At 38.5% G+C, this 18,233-nt stretch overlaps 1 protein-coding gene across 2 annotated transcripts in view; it reads left to right on the top strand.

Moving 5' to 3' along the window:
* The window catches only part of TSG101 (tumor susceptibility 101), a 51,101-nt gene that overhangs the window by 2,790 nt on the left and 30,078 nt on the right, over positions 1-18,233 (top strand). For both annotated transcript variants that reach the window (XM_073347308.2, XM_073347307.2), the window contains exons 2-6: positions 5,904-5,988; positions 8,348-8,413; positions 9,112-9,275; positions 10,868-10,994; positions 16,008-16,074. In XM_073347308.2, coding sequence (XP_073203409.1) covers positions 5,904-5,988; positions 8,348-8,413; positions 9,112-9,275; positions 10,868-10,994; positions 16,008-16,074 — 509 coding nt within the window. The remainder of the gene's footprint in view (positions 1-5,903; positions 5,989-8,347; positions 8,414-9,111; positions 9,276-10,867; positions 10,995-16,007; positions 16,075-18,233) is intronic.

The raw sequence follows: 18,233 nt of genomic DNA on the forward strand, positions 1-18,233 counted from the left end.
GAAAATAAAGGGCACAAACATGTTACATAATTGCAGATGTAGCTGAAAGGAGTTATTTGAAATTTGATAGTGTAGTTGAAAATAACTCAAAGTTGGAGAAAGTCCGTCATTTCAGAAATAAGAAAAAATATTCCCTCAAATATCATTCTTCTGTATGCAATATTTTTCAGTCTCTCAGTATTCCATAGTTATCTGAATAATCTTAAAAATCACATGAGAGTGACTGTTGCAGCATTTGCTCTGTTTATAGCAGCATCCGTAGCCAAACTCATTTGCATGTCTATTGAAAGTAAAGGATGATAAATTATTGAACAACCAGGATAATAAAGCAGTCACTGCAACAATATTTTTTTAAATCTAAGGGGGGAAAAATCAAACTATTGCCAAAGCTCGCTTTTCTGTGTGCTTAAAAAAGAAGAAAAATTTCCCCCGAAGTATCTGAAAATGTCAATCCAGAAATTTGAAATTACTATAAAGAGCAATATATATAGGAGTGATGTAACACTCTCTGAATTAAATTATAAATCTTCAATCAGACTTCATAGTTTTAAATCATCGTTCCAAGTCAGCTAAGCTGTGTCATTAAGATGTTTTAGATTTATTCCTGATAATAAATGCTTTCTTCTGTCTCCAGAGAAAAAACTAGGATTGAAATAATACTGTATGCATACAACACTTTTCAGCACTCTGCAAACACAAGTCTCACAACATTCATGTTTATCTGACAAGCATAACTAGGGCTGTCAAGCAATTAAAAAAAGGAATCGTGATTAATTGCACTGCTAAACAATAATAGAATACTATTTATATAAATATTGTTGGATGTTTTCCACATTTTCAAATATGATTTAAATTACCTCAGAGCATACAAAGTGTACAGTGCTTACTTTATGTTTATTTTTATTTTAAATATTTGCACTGTAAAAATAAAATATAGTATTTTTCAATTCACTTCACTTAATACAAGTACTGTAGTGCAATCTCTTTATCATGAAAGTTGAACTTACAAATGTAGAATTACAAAAAATAACTGCATTCAAAAATAAAACAATGTAAAACTTTAGCGCCTGCGAGTCCACTCAGTCCTACTTCTTGTTCAGCCAGTTGTTCAGACAAACAAGTTAGTTTACTTTTGAAGGAAATAATGCTGCCCACTTCTTGTTAACAATGTCACCTGAAAGTGAGAACAGGCATTCACATGGCGCTGTTGTAGCCAGCGTGGCAAGATATTTATGTGCCAGGTACGCTAAAGATTCTTATGTCCCTTCATGCTTCAGCCACCATTCCAGAGGACATGCGTCCATGCTCATGATGGGTTCTGCTTGATAAGGATCCAAAGCAGTGTGGACCAATGCATGTTCTTTTGCATCTTCTGAGTCAGATGCCACCAGCAGAAGGTTGATTTTATTTTTCGTGGTTCGGGTTCTGTAGTTTCCACATCGAAGTGTTGCTCTTTTAAGACTTCTGAAAGCATGCGCCACACCCTGTCCTCATCAGATTTTGGAAGGCACTTCAGATTCTTAAACCTTGAGTCAAGTGCTATAGCTATCTTTAGAAATCTCATATTGGTACCTTCTTTGTTTTGTCAGATCTTCAGTGAAAATGTTCTTAAAACGAACAACATGCTGGCTCATCATCCGAGACTGCAATAACATGAACTATATGGCAGAATGTCCGTAAAACAGAGCAGGAGACGTACAGTTCTCCCCTGAGAATTTCAGTCACAAGTTTAATTAACACATTATTTTTTTAATGAGCGTCATCAGCGTGGAAGCATGTCCTGTGGAATGGTGGTCAAAGCATGAAGGGGCATACAAATGTTTAGCATATCTGGAATGTAAATACCTTGCAATGCCGGCTACAAAAGTGCTGTGCGAACATCTGTTTTCACTTTCAGGTGACATTGTAAATAAGAAGCGGGCAGCATTGTCTCCCGTAAATGTAAACAAACTGGTTTCTCTTAGCAATTGGCTGAACAAGTAGTAGTAGTGAATGGACTTCACTTTGTTTTTGAGTGTATCATAGAATCATAGAATCATAGAATATCAGGGTTGGAAGGGACCCCAGAAGGTCATCTAGTCCAACCCCCTGCTCAAAGCAGGACCAATTCCCAGTTAAATCATCCCAGCCAGGGCTTTGTCAAGCCTGACCTTAAAAACCTCTAAGGAAGGAGATTCTACCACCTCCCTAGGTAACGCATTCCAGTGTTTCACCACCCTCTTAGTGAAAAAGTTTTTCCTAATATCCAATCTAAACCTCCCCCACTGCAACTTGAGACCATTACTCCTCGTTCTGTCATCTGCTACCATTGAGAACAGTCTAGAGCCATCCTCTTTGGAACCCCCTTTCAGGTAGTTGAAAGCAGCTATCAAATCCCCCCTCATTCTTCTCTTCTGCAGGCTAAACAATCCCAGCTCCCTCAGCCTCTCCTCATAACAGTAGTTATGTAACAAAAAAAAATCTACATTTGTAAGTTGCGCTTTCGTGATAAAGAGATTGCACTAAGGTGCTTGTCTGAAGTGAATTGGAAAACACTTTCTTTTGTTAATTTTTACAGTGCAAATTTGTAATAAAAATATAAAGCGAGTACTGTACACTTTTGTATTCTGTTATAATTGAAATCAATATATTTGAAAATGTAGAAAAACATCCAAAATATTTAATAATTTTCAATTGGTTTTCTATTGTTTAACAGTGCAATTAAAACTGCAGTTAATCGTGATTAATTTTTTTGAGTTAATCATGTGAGTTAACAGCAATGTTATATGAACACCAATTACTGTAATTGTTCACATGGAAGAATATTAGAAAAGTAGTGTGTTTTACCTGTCTTGGTGTAGATTAGCAGTTAGAGACGAGACATGATAATATGCCAAGCTAGCTTTCTGCTACCCATGAGCAGATGGTCTGTGGACAGTTGGTGATTCATGAACCCCAGTTTGAGAACCATTGAATTATATGGTAGACTGCCTATTTTTACAGATCTCCATGATATCAGCTTCTCCCTGCTGCTAATGGAGTAGGTCCACACCATACAAAAGGGGTGGGCCATGAGACAACAGTAGCGCTGCTGTTATGCTGAGTTGGTGTGCTCCTGGGGCCTGGGACTACCTGTACCCTTTCCAGGCCCACAACGCTTTGTAGCCATCTCTTCTGTTTGACTTTTTTATGAGGAGAAGACACCCCTGCCTCCGCTCACCATTAGAGTGAGGTCACCCTGTTTCCACATTATTCCCTCTCTAAAGGGGCATTCCTCACCCTGTATTCCTCACAAATGCACTTACACACTTCAAATAAAAATTGAACTTAATCGTAAAAATACTTGCCTCTAGCTCAGTTTGGAACCTTCAGTATAAGCAGCACTCCTGAATCCGTGCACCCTAGCACTGGTTGAAAATCGTGCTCTCACTGGCACAGCCTGAAATGGGATGGGGGTGGCAACATGCATCTTGTGGCTTTTACAGTAGCATTGCTGCCTTCACCACTGTGTCCCTGCACATATGTATGTTATAGCACAGGGGTGGGCAAACTTTTTGGCCTGAGGACCTCATCGAGGTTGCAAAACTATATGGAGGGCTGGGTAAGGAAGGCTGTGCCTCCCCAAACAGTTTGGCCCCCTCCCACTTCCTGCCCTCTGACTGCCCCCATCATAATCCCCAACCCATCCAATCCCCCCTGCTCCATGTCCCCTGACCGCCCCCCCTGGGACCCCACCCCCATCCAACCCCCGCTTCTCCCTGTCCCCTGACTACCCCAACGCCTATCCACCCCACCCCCTGACACTCCCATGCCTATCCAACCACCTCCTGTCCTCTGACTGCCCCCCCCCCAGAACCTCTGCCCAATCCAACCCCCTCTGCTCCCTGCCCCCTGGGACTCCAACACCTATCCAACCGCCCCCTGCTCCCTGTCCCCTGACTGCCCCCCCAGGACCTTCGCCCCATCCAACTGCTCCCTGTCCCCTGATTGCCCCCTGGAACCCCCCCCTGCCCCCTTACCATGCCAGAACCAGCCACACCACCACGCTGCCTGGCAGGAGTGGCGGGCCCAGGGCGCTGGTGGCACAGTGAGCCGAAGCTGTGGGGGAGGAGCCAGGGGCTTGCCTACCCGGCCGGGAGCTCAGGAGCTGGGCAGGACAGTCCAGCCTGTGGGCCGTAGTTTGCCCACTTCTGTTATAGCAGCGAAGAGCATCTGCTTTCCCAGTAGGAATTATGAATATTGTTACTCTCTACATAAGTTTGTATGTTGAACAAATATTTCACATCACACTGTTGAGCTTCATTTACATATTTTATGAGTTACAAATATTATATAGCTGTGTATCAAAAAAGTTTAAGTACTTGTGGTTTCAGGGTAACTGCATCCTGTATTCCTCTTGCCTGTTTCCTCGAGGGCACCCACTTAATGTTTCCAGCTTCCAAACATGATCTCTCTTGGGTAGGGGCCCTGTTCCCACTCCTGTCTGACTGAGGGTTTTAAGGCTGCACATCTCCCTGCCTTACACTGTGGTATCGCCATAAAGACAGTCCACCTAAAACCCAGTGTCTGTGAATTGCTTTCTCTCCGAGGCCATGAACAGTGTATTGCCAGAAGTTACAAGTTAATACACAGCCATTTTTAAGCAAGCACCTTTAAAATAACAGCACCACAGAGATGATGATGATATAAAAAACAATAAAAGTTACTATACACATGCTAAAAGCTTACCAAAGGTCACCTATCTGTCTTATGGTAACCTAGTAGACCAAAGACACATGGGGATAGGGGAGGGAGTAGCTGAGTGGGGGTGCCGGGGCACATGGGGACAGGGTAGATGTGCCTGACTGAATGAGAGAAGCTATGAGTCAGCCAGGGTCTGCATGGGGAGGCTCCCTAACAATCTTCCCTCTCAAAAAACAAACCAAAAACCCTGTTCCATACTTTTCCCACACCCAACAACCCTCCAAGTTCACACTCAGGCTCCTTCCCAAAAATTATTTCCCTCTTGCTCAGCTCCTCCGTTACCCCTGACTTCCCCAAGCCTTTGCACTGCTTCTGTGCAGTGCAGGAAATACCTTTCTGTGTTGTCGTTTAAATGAATTATTATTCAGAGTTCTATATTAATATTCCTAGTAAGAAATCTATTTGTCAAAAAACATTTCCTGAATTTTTTTGTTGTCTGTATTGTTACAGACATAATTGCTGCTCGGTACTTTGAAATAAATTACCAAAATAATTGAAGCTGGCATAATTACATTGTGTTGTTTTAACAAATAAAATATGCAGAATTTTAAAATATTGTGTACAGAATTTTTCATTTTTTGGCCCAGAATTCCCTCAGGAGTAGCATACAATCCCCCTAGCCCACTGTAATACAAAACATTTAGAACAGTATGGGCCCCAGAGACACTGAATGGGATTGCTATATCCATCATACTTGTTATGCAGGTTGAGAGAGATTTCTTTAAACCTCAAATACCACCAGCCCCAAAGCATTTTTAGCATTTTTTTCCCATTAATTTTCCTTTGCTTTTGTTCTGTTTGGATTTGTACTACAAATAAAAAGGCCTAATGGGAAGAAATGTAAACTTTTGTATGGTTACATCATATCATGGGAAAATAGATTTCATAACTCGCTTGGTCTTTTCCACATCGGACAGCTTTGATTCTACTCTTCTGATTTACAACTAGTCTGAACTTTGACCATAAGATTACATACATGATTTTTGCAAACTAAAAAAATGATATTTGATTTTTTTTAAGGATTTGACTTTTGTAGATAAGTGCTTCACTTAGAGCCTTGCAAATGCAATTTTTGACCAGTTTGCTTGTCTCCAAGGAAAGCAATGCAAGACAGAACTTTATAAAACGTCTGGCTTTGCATCTTAAAGGCTGCCCAAGCATTAAATGCTTTTGTTTTTCAGTATAAGTATAGAGATCTGACGGTGCAGGAAACCACCAGTGTTATTACCCAATACAAAGACCTCAAACCTGTAATGGATGCATATGGTGAGTTTGTGCATAAGAAAATCTTCTACTCTCTTGTTTCTGATTTAAATGTGTAGTGTATTTTCATGGCATTTCCTCAGCTTTAAAGTTTGCAATTAGTAAAATTTAGTTGGCAACTGGTGCCTATATCTGGTAATAAGTATTTATTTTTATTGTTTTATACTCTGTTAAATAGCTTTTTATGAGAGAGGACTGAAACTAGAGTATAGAATTTGAGGTTCTGTTAAATAAATTCTATTGATGGGATCTCATCTTCCTTGGGGAAAAAACATGCAAATAGAGAACACTTATTCAAAAAGAAATGTACATGGGGAATTTTTTCCCCTTCAGTGTTGTCAGTAAGTGCTTTGTTCCTCACAGCTCAGTTTTTGTTTGATCCTGCAGGTTGTACTGTTGCGTATTGCTCAATAGTCAGTCTGTTGCCCTATTGGAATCTATGGGAAGATGGAAAATTCAGCTCCATTGTAGTATAAGATATTCTGATTGTTATATTTATTTATAAAGAACAGTAAATCGACCACCATCCCAAAAGTGTCTTGTTAACAGTGAAACATCTTGACATTTGTTAGGGTAGGAGTAATGTTCTACATTCATGTGTGTAGGAAAGCAGTTTCAGAGTTTTTGTAATGCGCATTATAAATATTTTTTAATTGCTTAACCTATCAGTGGTTTAACTGCTGTCACCTTAACCTTTGTTTTGTTTTGTTTGTTTTTTAAATTGTAGCAATAAATGGCCATGTATTAAGTGTGGGAGAGTTCCAGAGAGCACTTCAGGAACTAGTTTTATGTTTGGATTTAGTTAACTTCTTTCCCAAGATCCAAATGAGGGTGTAAACGGATTCACAGATAACTCTAATTTGGGAGAAATATTCAGAGAGACCTAGAGCAATTAAAAACAGGTAGAAAATAACTGAGTTTTAAATTGAAAAAAATGCAAACCAACAGCTGGGGAGAAGTAATCTAAAACATTTACCTTGAGAGAGAACCTGAAATAACCCTGAAAGAGACTGAAAGGAGAATAGTGGACAGAACTCTAGACATGATTTTGTGTTGTGATATGGTGTTCAAAATGTCAATTCCATTTTGAGCTGCAAATGGAAAGGCTTATATCCTGCAGCATAAATGTACTTGTTCCTTTCTAAACTGCTCTGGTGAGACTGCACCTGTGAAATTTCTTGTGTTCAATTCTAAACACCACTTTACCAGTAAGCTAATTCACACTGGAGAGATTCATTTTTGATAACATATAAAGGGTGAAGACACAGTGTAGCCAAGGCTTCTGTCTACGTTGAGAGTTAAGGCTAAATTATGTGGTAGCAACCCAAGAATTACTCAGTACTGCTTTGCCCAATACCTCTCTCCATGCTCCCTCCTCTATATAAGTGGTATAGTATCCCTTGTTGGTTGTATAGCACTTTAAATGTATGCTGTCCCCATATTTTCAGTCTGCTGCAGGTTTACATATTGAAAAAGTATATGTGTATTGTAGAAGTTTTCAGGGGGAAAGCTTGGGACGGAGGCATTTGTCACTTTGGGCACATGGGAAGGCATGCGAGCCAATTTCGTTTTTTGGCAGTCAAGGCACAGTTGAAGCTTTTGACTGTGGGGGAAGACGCATCTCCCTCCACACCTTTTGGGCAGGCGTGAAAGTGACTTTAAATTTGAAAGAGGGAGGAGGGGCTGAATTCCTCACTCCCGAGGAAACCTGGACACCAGCTAACTGTTCCGCTGTTTTTGCTCCTCTTCACCATGCCAATATCAGCCACTATGTCCAACCATGATTAAGTACATTAGCTTGATATTTCTGTTAACTATTTCACTGTGGGTAATTTTAACAGTGTTAACATATTAGGTATCCTCAGTGTGCTTCAGATTTACCACCCTACTGAGATACATAAGCAGTTTGTCTTTCAGAACTGTTGTTTCAGGATGCATACAACAGTGCATTGAATTTGCATTCAGTTCATATTTTGAAGGGCACCTTTGCAACTATAAGAACTAGTGTGGGTTTTTTTTCCCTCAAATGAGAGTTTAGATTCAGAACAGGGTTATGTGGTAATTTATGTGGCTGCATCGTTACATGGGGCTTTGAGTATAGGAGACAGTCCTACGTTTGTAGGGAAAAGAGATCTAATTTTCTAATCTGTCTTCCCCATCTCTAAGAATACTTTATTTTTAGGTGTTAATCAGCTGTGGATAAATACTTACCAATTTATAGTTATGTAATCTTCAAGAAAGAGACACTCTTTAAGAACAGCATAAATATTTGTCTAGGTCACACAGGCTGAAAAAAGTTTAGGTAATTTGAACACAAAGCTAACTCAGCAAAAATTATTTAATACTGTGTATTGTCTTTCAGTTTTTAATGATGGCTCGTCCAGGGACCTGATGAGCCTCACTGGAACCATTCCTGTGCCTTATAGAGGTATACATCATATCTTTCCTTTGTTTTCAAATCATTTGGAAGATTTCAGCTTGTAGATTGTTCAGTTTTAATAATCACTATTCTCTTTAAAAAAAACTTGACTATGTTATATAACATTTTAAAAGATTTGTTTGTTCTGCTGTGTTATGGAATTCCAACATAGCGTACAAGCTGTATTTGTCTCGTGGCTGTTTGATTATTCCAGGCAGCCTCTACCTATCTGATAGTGTTGGATGCAGCATCTTTATTTCACAGTAGTGCTATTGTCAATACTTGACAACATTTTTATTTTTAAAAAAGTTTTTTGCTTTTCAGACCTGTCAGCCAACTGAGGGGGAGGACTGCAAACAACTCACAAGTGGGACTAAGGATAATTGAGAGATAGGGACTCTGTGTTTCATGTTGCGGGGGGAGGAGGGGCATTTGTGTAAAACACCTTATTAGTGGTAAATTATAGTCATGGAGTTCATGGCTAAACCAGGAGCTCTTCATTAAGTATGTATTTGGTGAAGTTCAGTTTACTCTAGAAACCTATACTTCAGTGTGATTCAAATGTTGGTTCATGCATTAATTTTGTGATCTCAAGATAATGGTATAATCTAGTCATGGGTAATGAATAGTAGTTTATTTTAAAAATCTCAGATCAGAATGAGTTGAGGAGGAAGAATAAATTCAGACCTTTTTTAACTTTTCTTTAGGTAACACATACAATATCCCAATATGTCTGTGGCTACTGGATACCTACCCTTTCAATCCCCCAATCTGTTTTGTTAAACCAACTAGTTCAATGACCATTAAAACTGGGAAGCATGTTGACGCAAATGGAAAGATATATCTTCCTTATCTGCATGAGTGGAAACATGTAAGTATAATTAGTCTGAAATCCTTCAAACTGATTACTCTTGAATTCCATTAGATTATTATATCAAGTTTCTTAACTAATTCTGGTCATTTTGGCTTTGAGCAATAAAACAGTGGTGATCTTTTCATCAAACACCACATTACCAGAAAGATAATTGACACTGGATGGACATTGGATTGGGACTTTTAATCAAAAACTGTTGTCTGAATGTCACTTTTACTGCCTTAAATTAATAAATTCAGTATATCACTTTCACTGTTGGCCAGCTAGCTATGCCTAATGACAACTCTTCTGGCTAGTGAAGGAGCACAGCATTGGTGGTTTCAAAAGGGGAATTCATGTAAGCTTCCTTTCCTGACAGGTTTGATTGGATATAGGTCCTTAAGAGAGCAGTAGGGAGAGTGTAGTTATTGAAAGCAATTTAGGGATTTTCAGGGATGTCCCTGGGACAAAATTATAGTACTGTGACAAACTTAAGGTGAAACTATGAAGATGAACTGTTTGTAGAAGAGTTGAAATTTTTAAACCTTAGCAAAACCTACTGAAAGGATGATAAAAAATGGCACTTGAAACGGCTTTGTTTCTGTAACTTGTTTATATTCTGAACTCTCCTTCAGAGAGCACTCACTGTTTTATAGACATGGCTTGAAAAGCAAAGAGTGTATTTTCATGTTGAAAGTTTTAATTTAAGAAACAGCAGCAAAGGCACTCTGGGAACTTCCTTCTTTATGTGTAAAAAGGAGGGCAAAATTTAGCATATCCTCATATCTCTGCTCGTTCCTCTGATACCTCTTGTGAGTATTTGTCCCTCTCTGCTATTTAGTATTCTACCCCCATTAGGGAGAACACTTCACTTAATATTGAAACTTTTAGCTGGTCTCTCTGTTCTATAATGTGAATAAACACTGCTTTTTATACTGCCATTGAAACAATAAGGGCAAGCATACTTTTAGGAATAAGATACAATTTTACCTCCAAATCACATTATGGTAACTCTGGATTTGAAGTTTGCCTGACACTGAGCTGTAAATGGAATGTAATTGATCATCTTTTTATACTATTTGCAGTGAAAATCAGGCTGTTGAGTACAGGACACAAGAGTGATCTTTATTGGCCTCATTAATGACCTGCAACAATCTAACTATTGTGCTGTGTGTCAAACTGAGGAAAGCCTGCACCGTATGTGGGTTGGAACCATTAGAATGTTTAGTCTTCTGTACTTAATTTTCATGACTCAGTGTTGGTTAGGTCTTTAAAATAACTAAACTTTTATGGTAGTTTTAGTCCTTCTTCAGTTGCAGTACTGTAATTCACATGGAACCGTGCATTGTCCAGAGTGTAGCTCTGTATCAGCACTATTCCAGCTGTTTGTTCCCTCTTGATTATTTAACATCATGCTAGTCGCACAAGCTGACTAAGTTGGAATCTACTAGGTTGGGTCTATAAATAGGAGGAGAGAAAATATTCAGCTGACCAGTGGTATGTGATGAGATGGTACTAAGTCATTATTGTTAGCAGTCAACTATCAAAGTCAGCTGTCTTTAGTACAAAAAAAAAAAAATCAACAGCTTTTGATCTGCTTTCCCTCATAGCCCCAGTCAGACTTGATAGGATTGATTCAAATTATGATCGTGGTGTTCGGAGAGGAACCTCCAGTCTTTTCTCGGCCTACCATTTCAACATCCTTCCAACCATACCAAGCAACAGGACCACCAAATAGTAAGTGATGTGCAGACACATTTTAAAGTATTTTCAGTTCATTATCAAGCATTTTGGCTACCCTGTGCAATATTTTGACAAATGATTTATTGTACTCTATAGTGTTGAAAACTGATGGCCCAGTTTCTGTAGTACTTGTAGCTTTTTGAATTATGCCATAATACCATTTGGCTTTTGGCTCTCATAATATTTTAATAGAAGGAAATGTATTATCATATTAAACTATTAAGTTTGACTGCTGATTGCCATCCCTAGACATTGCCAGAATTCATTCTTATCATATACTGACTTCCTCTGATAACCTTATTTGTGCCTTACTCATTTTATGTCTTGAAAATTGAAATTCTTTTTGTTAGAATTTTTCTAAAATCTTTTTCTCCAGGATCCAGGACAACAGTACCTGTGTCCTTTCTCTATCTGTTGGCTTCTTAATCATTGGTTAATCAAATTCAGAATTGCCTTGTAGGTTTTTAGACTATTGATTTTCCTCTTCAATTTTGAGTTCTTTTCCTTTCACATACCAATTTTTTTTCCTTTTGCAACCTCCTTTTAAGCTCTTACCTTAAGCACTGTCTATACAAAAATAAAAAAAAAGGCTTTCTAAAGTGTTTTGTTACATTTTGTCAGAAGGATGATCATGTTCATAGGTCTGATGTAGTGGGCTGTAGGGAGGTTGTGCAGAACTTTGTGTGACCAGAGGAGGAAAGGGATGTGCAGGTTATCTGGGAGAGATTATTGTTAGGGTATGGGGTCTGTTTCTACCATCAACCTCCAGTACTCCACCAGCCTCTATGGTTGCTTGCTTGCAGGTCCTCTGCGGTGGGCCCTTGTGTGAAGAACCTTCTGGTTCACCAAACTGGGACTCTTAGTTGGTCAACCAGGGAGTTCACCAGCTTGGACTATTGTCAGATAAGCAAAGAAAGCATGGAGCTACATTCCTCACAGCCTCTAAGGAACCAGCTCCCCTCCACACCTAACTGGGGAACTGGTAGTTGAAGCACTGCCAGGAGGAAGTACAGTGATCAGGTCCTTTCCGCTTGCAGCTGCCCCAACCAACAAACCATCTGCAGTTTAACAGGTCATATTCCTGGTTTGTGGGACCAGGCTTGCTGTGAACATAACTGGGGAAGGACATTTCTAGTGCAGAGGGAATAAAATAGGAGCATTACAGATGGGGTGGGGGTAGTGACAGCATTTCAGGATAGCCCCATGTGGCAGTTAGCCTTGCTCTAAATGCCTTCCCTGTCCCAGCCTGCTCAAAGGAAACCCAATTCCCTCCTCACCATGCCCTAGGAAAAGTGTTCTTCTCCAGCAGCTGGTTGGTGTTGTTAGAGAGAGGGGATGTTACAGTGGCTAGGACATTAGCTTGGAAATTGAACCCAGGTCTCCCTGCTCTGTGAGACTTCCTGTGTGACCTTGAGCAAGTCACTTAGTCTCTCTCTGCCTGTGTCCCATCTCTAATGTGAGGATAATAGCAGTTCCTTACTTCACAGGGGTGGTGCTAAGATAAATACCTTAAAGACTGTCAGGCACTCAGGATACTATGGTAATGGGGTCATATAAGTATTTTAAGGTTAACAGTATCTGCCTGCAAAGCATCCACTCTCTCAAAGACCATGATCTTCACCAGAAAGGGTAGCTGCTTCAGGGACCAAACTTCTACTGGACCAGCTTCATCTGCTGTTCTGCTGTGCTCCACTCCTTGCCATTTCCCATCATCTACCCCCTACCTGCTGCCTCCTACAGGAGAAAGGAAGAGACTGACACTGCCGGTTTCGGATTGGAGGTAGAAGCTCCAACCCTGAATCAGCTTCTCTCCCTTTTTGACAAGGTTCAAATCAGCAGAGATCATAGTCTCCATTGTTGTTGGACTGCTGCTGTAAAAGGCCCGTGGTAGGGGCATGAAAGGGGAGCAGTTGGGAGTATGTTGTTGGGGCAGTATTTTGAGATTGTTTAATGGAGGAAGGGTGCCTTTTCACAGACCTGCCCTCGTGTGCTTGGCCTTCACTTGGCCACTCATGCCTCCGGTAACGTCCTTTTCCCCTTGCCATCCCACTTAGACTACCTTTCCCTCATTGGCACCATCGTCTGAAAAATTAAAATGTATAAACTTTTGTTAACATAAGGTTGCTGGCACTCGGCAGTGTTTTGCGCTGCTTATACCCTTCCTGGGTGCAAGAGATTAATTCCCCAAACTCTCATTCTGCATTTCTTGATTTTCCAACATTTGAATTTCGGGAATTAAGTTTTCATGTTTAGATAGGATCTAGGTAGCACAGGTCATTGCTGAGCTCTACCCCTGTGGAGACAATTATCATAGGACATTAAAATTATTCATATTGTCATTCTGATTGCAAGGGGCCTAATTATCTTATCACCAGTTGCATGTACAACTCTCACTTGCTTCAGTGGGAGTTATGCCCGTGCAACTGACAGAAAGTCATACTGGAAATTATCCCTTTGTGCCATCAACTTAATGAAGGAATGTGAATGTATAGATGAGCTCCCCTAGCTTGAAGTGAGAGTTATTATAGCACTACTAAGATTAGGAGACTCTTTGAAAGTACTGCATTTGGGGGACCTGAATTCCTTGGCAGTTTCTCTTCTGTGGGTACGTCTGTTCCAGATCTGACACAAGTAGCAGGGAAGATATTAATGAAATTAGATGAATTAATGAACTGATTTCTCCGTTCTTTATCTCATTCCATCCCAACTGTATCTCTTGCTCTGAATCTTTCCTCAGCTTCACGACTTAGCAACAATGCAGGTCTGAGTTTATGATTTAGCTTCAGTAGGACATCCCCCGATGCAGTTAAAAACAGAATGTTTCTCTTAAACGTAACTTGACAATAGATATTTTAACTCACAGTTAAAGGTGCGTTCTCAAGTGTGAATAAGTGAAGCTATGTTGATTCAAGAGCATATTTTTAATGTTTTATTGTATTCATAGTGTCTGACTTCGACAGGAATAGACTTTATCAATGGTAAAAATACTCCAAAAATGCAAACTGTAACACATTCAGTTTTGATTTTTGCATAAATATAAGATTTCAGTAAAGGTGTTTGAGATAAGAGTCGAGAATACAGTATATTGACTTCTTTCCTGTTTCTCCATGCCTTAAATCAGACACTGCTAGATCTGTTAAGACATTAGAAATCTGCTTTCAAGATGGCATAAATCAGTCATTCCCCACACCCCCTTCCCATCCTTCCTTCTGCAAAAGTTTTGAGGTTTTTTTAGCTGAGAGATTGGATTTCTCCTAGGTCAGTTGGCAGCATTACTCTGACCTGTAGTAAAAATGTTCAATAACTCGGCAAAGAGCATGAACTATTTTAATTTTTAACAGTAGATGTCAGTGCAAGTGTAGAGTTACTGAGGAGTACGAACTATACTGTGCTTAAAGGGGCAACTGAAAGTCAAATTTCGCTGAAAACTTTGTACCTGTTATATTTGCAAATAATACCTCAGGCTACTATAATTTAATAAATTAGCAAAATGTATTTTTCAGGTTTGTTTTTTGTGTGCTTTTAACAGCCACTTTGTTATCGTCTGTTTCACTGGGGCAGCCAGTCAGTTTCTCACCAGGGGATTGTGAGAAACTTCATAAAACTTTTTAAAAATCTGGACATGTTATTTGAAAGGTGCTGTTTCAGCACCAGAGTTTTTGAAAATGGACAATTTCAAAGCGTTTAGGTTGGCAATGCGCTTCTAATCTTGTGTTATTTAGTAGTAAGCTATTTAGTGCAATGATTCTGAAGGTTCTCAGGATCAAACAATGAGAAGTGCATCATTTCATAACATAAATAGTTGCTTAACTTGCAATCATGTAATGATTATTAGGAAAGGAAAGTACTAGGTATAGCTAAAATGAACAGGTTGGAACTAAAATAGACATTTTTATCTATTATGTTATCTGTTTGTCACTAGTGAAATATGAGTACAAATAACAGACTACAAATTTTCATAACTCATCTCGGAAGCATAACATCATTTTCCTTAGACCACTGTTGATTCCCACTTGGTGAAATGAGGTGAAAACAAATGACACACCTTATGCAGTGTTTTTCAATTTCTTTATGGCATAGTTGGATGAATTTGAAAATAGGGATTTATAATGAAAATGGTGGCTGACAGAATTTATGATAGTAGCAAAGGCTACAGAATAATTCTGTGCTGAAGGTTTTCTCAGTACTAAAGAGGTGTCTGCAGAATTAAAATAGTAGTGGTGCAAGATCATCCCTAATCTAAAGAGAAAAGTGTATTTGGGTCTCTTAATGCCTAATTGTATGAATATAATTACTAGAGGGAGCCTGTCTGGAGACCATCTGAAGGCACAAACTATTTATCATCCGTATAATAGCTCATATTATAAGTAGACTTGTAGAAATGAGTCAATGATTTTTTTTAAACAAATACAGTATAAGAATGTGCTTAAATTGGTTTATATCCTAATTTGCAGTGTTGGAGTTTTGTATAAGCAAAAAAGCACAGGGATGAGTATTTACCTGGTTAGTATTAAATCAAATTATGACTAAACGATGGAAAGAAAAATGGTTCCTCAGGTTTCATTGACTGAGGAGAGTTGTATATGACTGCCTCTAGATTCTGCCACCACAGCTTTGAACATCAGCTAAAGGAAATTGCCGCAGTGGTATGTGAGACTGTGTTTTCAGGCCTCCCAGCCCCTGCTGATTCTGAGAGGGTTCCCCCCAGCAGCAGGTTGTATTGCCACTAGATAACCTGACCAGGCTTTGTTTTATTAAATAATGAATTTGCATAAAATTTTCTGGCTTTTTTCAATGAATTGTTTTAAGCCATGATCTATAAATGTTGAATAAACATAAAAAAAATTGTCACATTTTTTTCTTTGTTACTGACATTTGATTCTGTCATTGTACTGTGTTCATGGATGAACAGTGTATTGAAATATCTCTCATCATAGCATAAATATGTCTACCTCATTTAACAAAATCTTGAAAAGTAAAACTGTACAAAATTGTTATTTTGTTTAGCATCCTACATGCCAGGCATGCCAAGTGGAATCTCTCCCTATCCACCAGGACACCCTCCTAACCCAAGGTAAGTTATGCTTTAAATCCAGTCACTGAAGAGGATCTGCTGTGATAGTGCTGCTTCTGAGAATCCCACACCCCGTTTGTATCTTCTTTTGATGGAGGTTGAGTTCTTGGATTTATTTTTAAATTATTATGGTAGTGAATTATTCAAAAGTCGAGGATTCAGTTCTTGTCAATAGCAGAGGGAAAGTTTGAATAGGGCTAAGCCCTTTAGTGCTAATTGATGCCAATATACAATTGTTGGATTTTGGTTAGAAAAATTTGCTTACTGTAAAGTGTTCCTTGCTGGATTATTGCTCCTCTTGTTACACTATATAAAAGATCAGTTTTTATGGGGTAGGTCCCCCTATTTCTTTTTAAAAGTATTGTCCAATTTCAATTCATGCAATTGACTGCTGAAGTAAGAAATCATTTTTTGTTTAAACCTTTCTTCTAGGCAAATATAGAACACCCTTTGTTCCCTTCCCCTCAATCCACAAACACTATAAAATCAAAATGAGCCATGAATAACATTGCTCCAAATAAGAAATAACTGTAATGTTTTAATGACTCTTAAGTGTTGGACGAAAAATTAGTTTACACATCAATTCAGTCTTCTGAATATGTGGTAACCAGTCAAATTCCAATTTTCAAGTAAGTCTATTTAACATCACCTTTGTCATAATCTATACTCTAAAAGTTCTGCTATCAGAGGTCTTTGGCTATCTTATGGTGCGTTTTTCTTGTTATATTGCTGCCCAGTATAAGTAAACTTGATACCAGAGGGATTTGGTTACTGAATTTTAAAAGAAAATTGAAGTGATTACTTCTGTTAACCTAAAGAGTAAATATTAAGCTAGTTAATGTATGTGTTAAAATAGTTTTAAAAATTCATTGTAAGAAATATGTCAGTGTTTCTATATGTCCCAAATTGAGAATGGCGCTGGTGTTAATAAACTTAATGTAGAAAGTCAAGTTTGACCCAGTAAATGCATTTCAGTATTATGAGGGTATGACACAGACAGGAGGCTTTCATAGTTGTTGTAAAGTCCATTTGATTGTTTGAAATTTGTAATCTAATACTTAAATATTTTATAAACAATAAACAGTCTAGCCTTACAATTTTGAAAGTCTCCTGCTTATCTCATAATTTCATATGCAGGGTTGTGCCTTCTGTATCCCAAACTGTCACAGAATGGAACTTTCTTTTTGTTAATTATTCATTGTTACGCAACACATTTTAAAATATTTAAATATTTTAATTAAATGCAGGGATTAGGAAATAGTTTATTGTATTGATATAAAATCTACACTTTGGGTATGATCCAAAGCCTATTGAAGTAAATTTGAGACTCACTTTGACTTCAAAGGGCTTTCATTCACTCCCTTTTGGAGCATGGGGTGGCACTGAATGTAAACCTTTTGGTAAGTATGCCATGCAGTCATGTATCTTGCATCTGTTTGGGCTGGAATCCTTGGTTATTTTTATTATTGCTATGCTTGTCTAGTATAGAATTGCTGTATGAACAAAATTGTGCTTCGGAGAGTAGGGTCTTGTTAGGAGGAGCGGCAGACATGTCACTGCTTCTGGCAGACTTGCATTTATTTTTCTGAATGATACAATGCTCTTCTCCCGTGAGCACTTCATGCATATTAAAAAGACCTAAAAGATAATACAGTCTCAAAAAATAAATGTGCTAAATTCCTCTTGTAATACATCATCATGAAGATCTTTTGTGCCTCTTTTTATTAAGTTTTCATTTATTACTCAGTTTTAAAAATCCCTCTTGGTCAACAGCCATAAATTATCATATTTTGGGGAAATAGAGTCTAATACTATTTTTTAAATTATAATTAAAAGACTATTTACGACAAGGAAGTGATAGGTACAGATCAGTAAGGCCTAATCCTGGCAGTTAGTGCATAAGATTTACACTTCCCATGATGGTAGTTAGTTTCAATTTTGAGGATAAATGAAGACAGATTAAATGTCATCTGCCCAAACTGTCAACTGCCTTGATGAATGAATTTGTTGTTAATATCTGTGTATTTATTCTCTCCCTCTCCTTCCACAAAAATTCTTAATGGTACTGTGACAGAAGACTTTTTACCTTACTCTAATATTTTTATTACATGATGATAAATAAACTTTTAACACTTGCTTTTTACACAACAAAAAACAAA

The sequence above is a fragment of the Lepidochelys kempii genome, chromosome 6 (genome assembly GCF_965140285.1).
Source record: "Lepidochelys kempii isolate rLepKem1 chromosome 6, rLepKem1.hap1, whole genome shotgun sequence".
Taxonomy (NCBI): Eukaryota; Metazoa; Chordata; order Testudines; family Cheloniidae; genus Lepidochelys; species Lepidochelys kempii.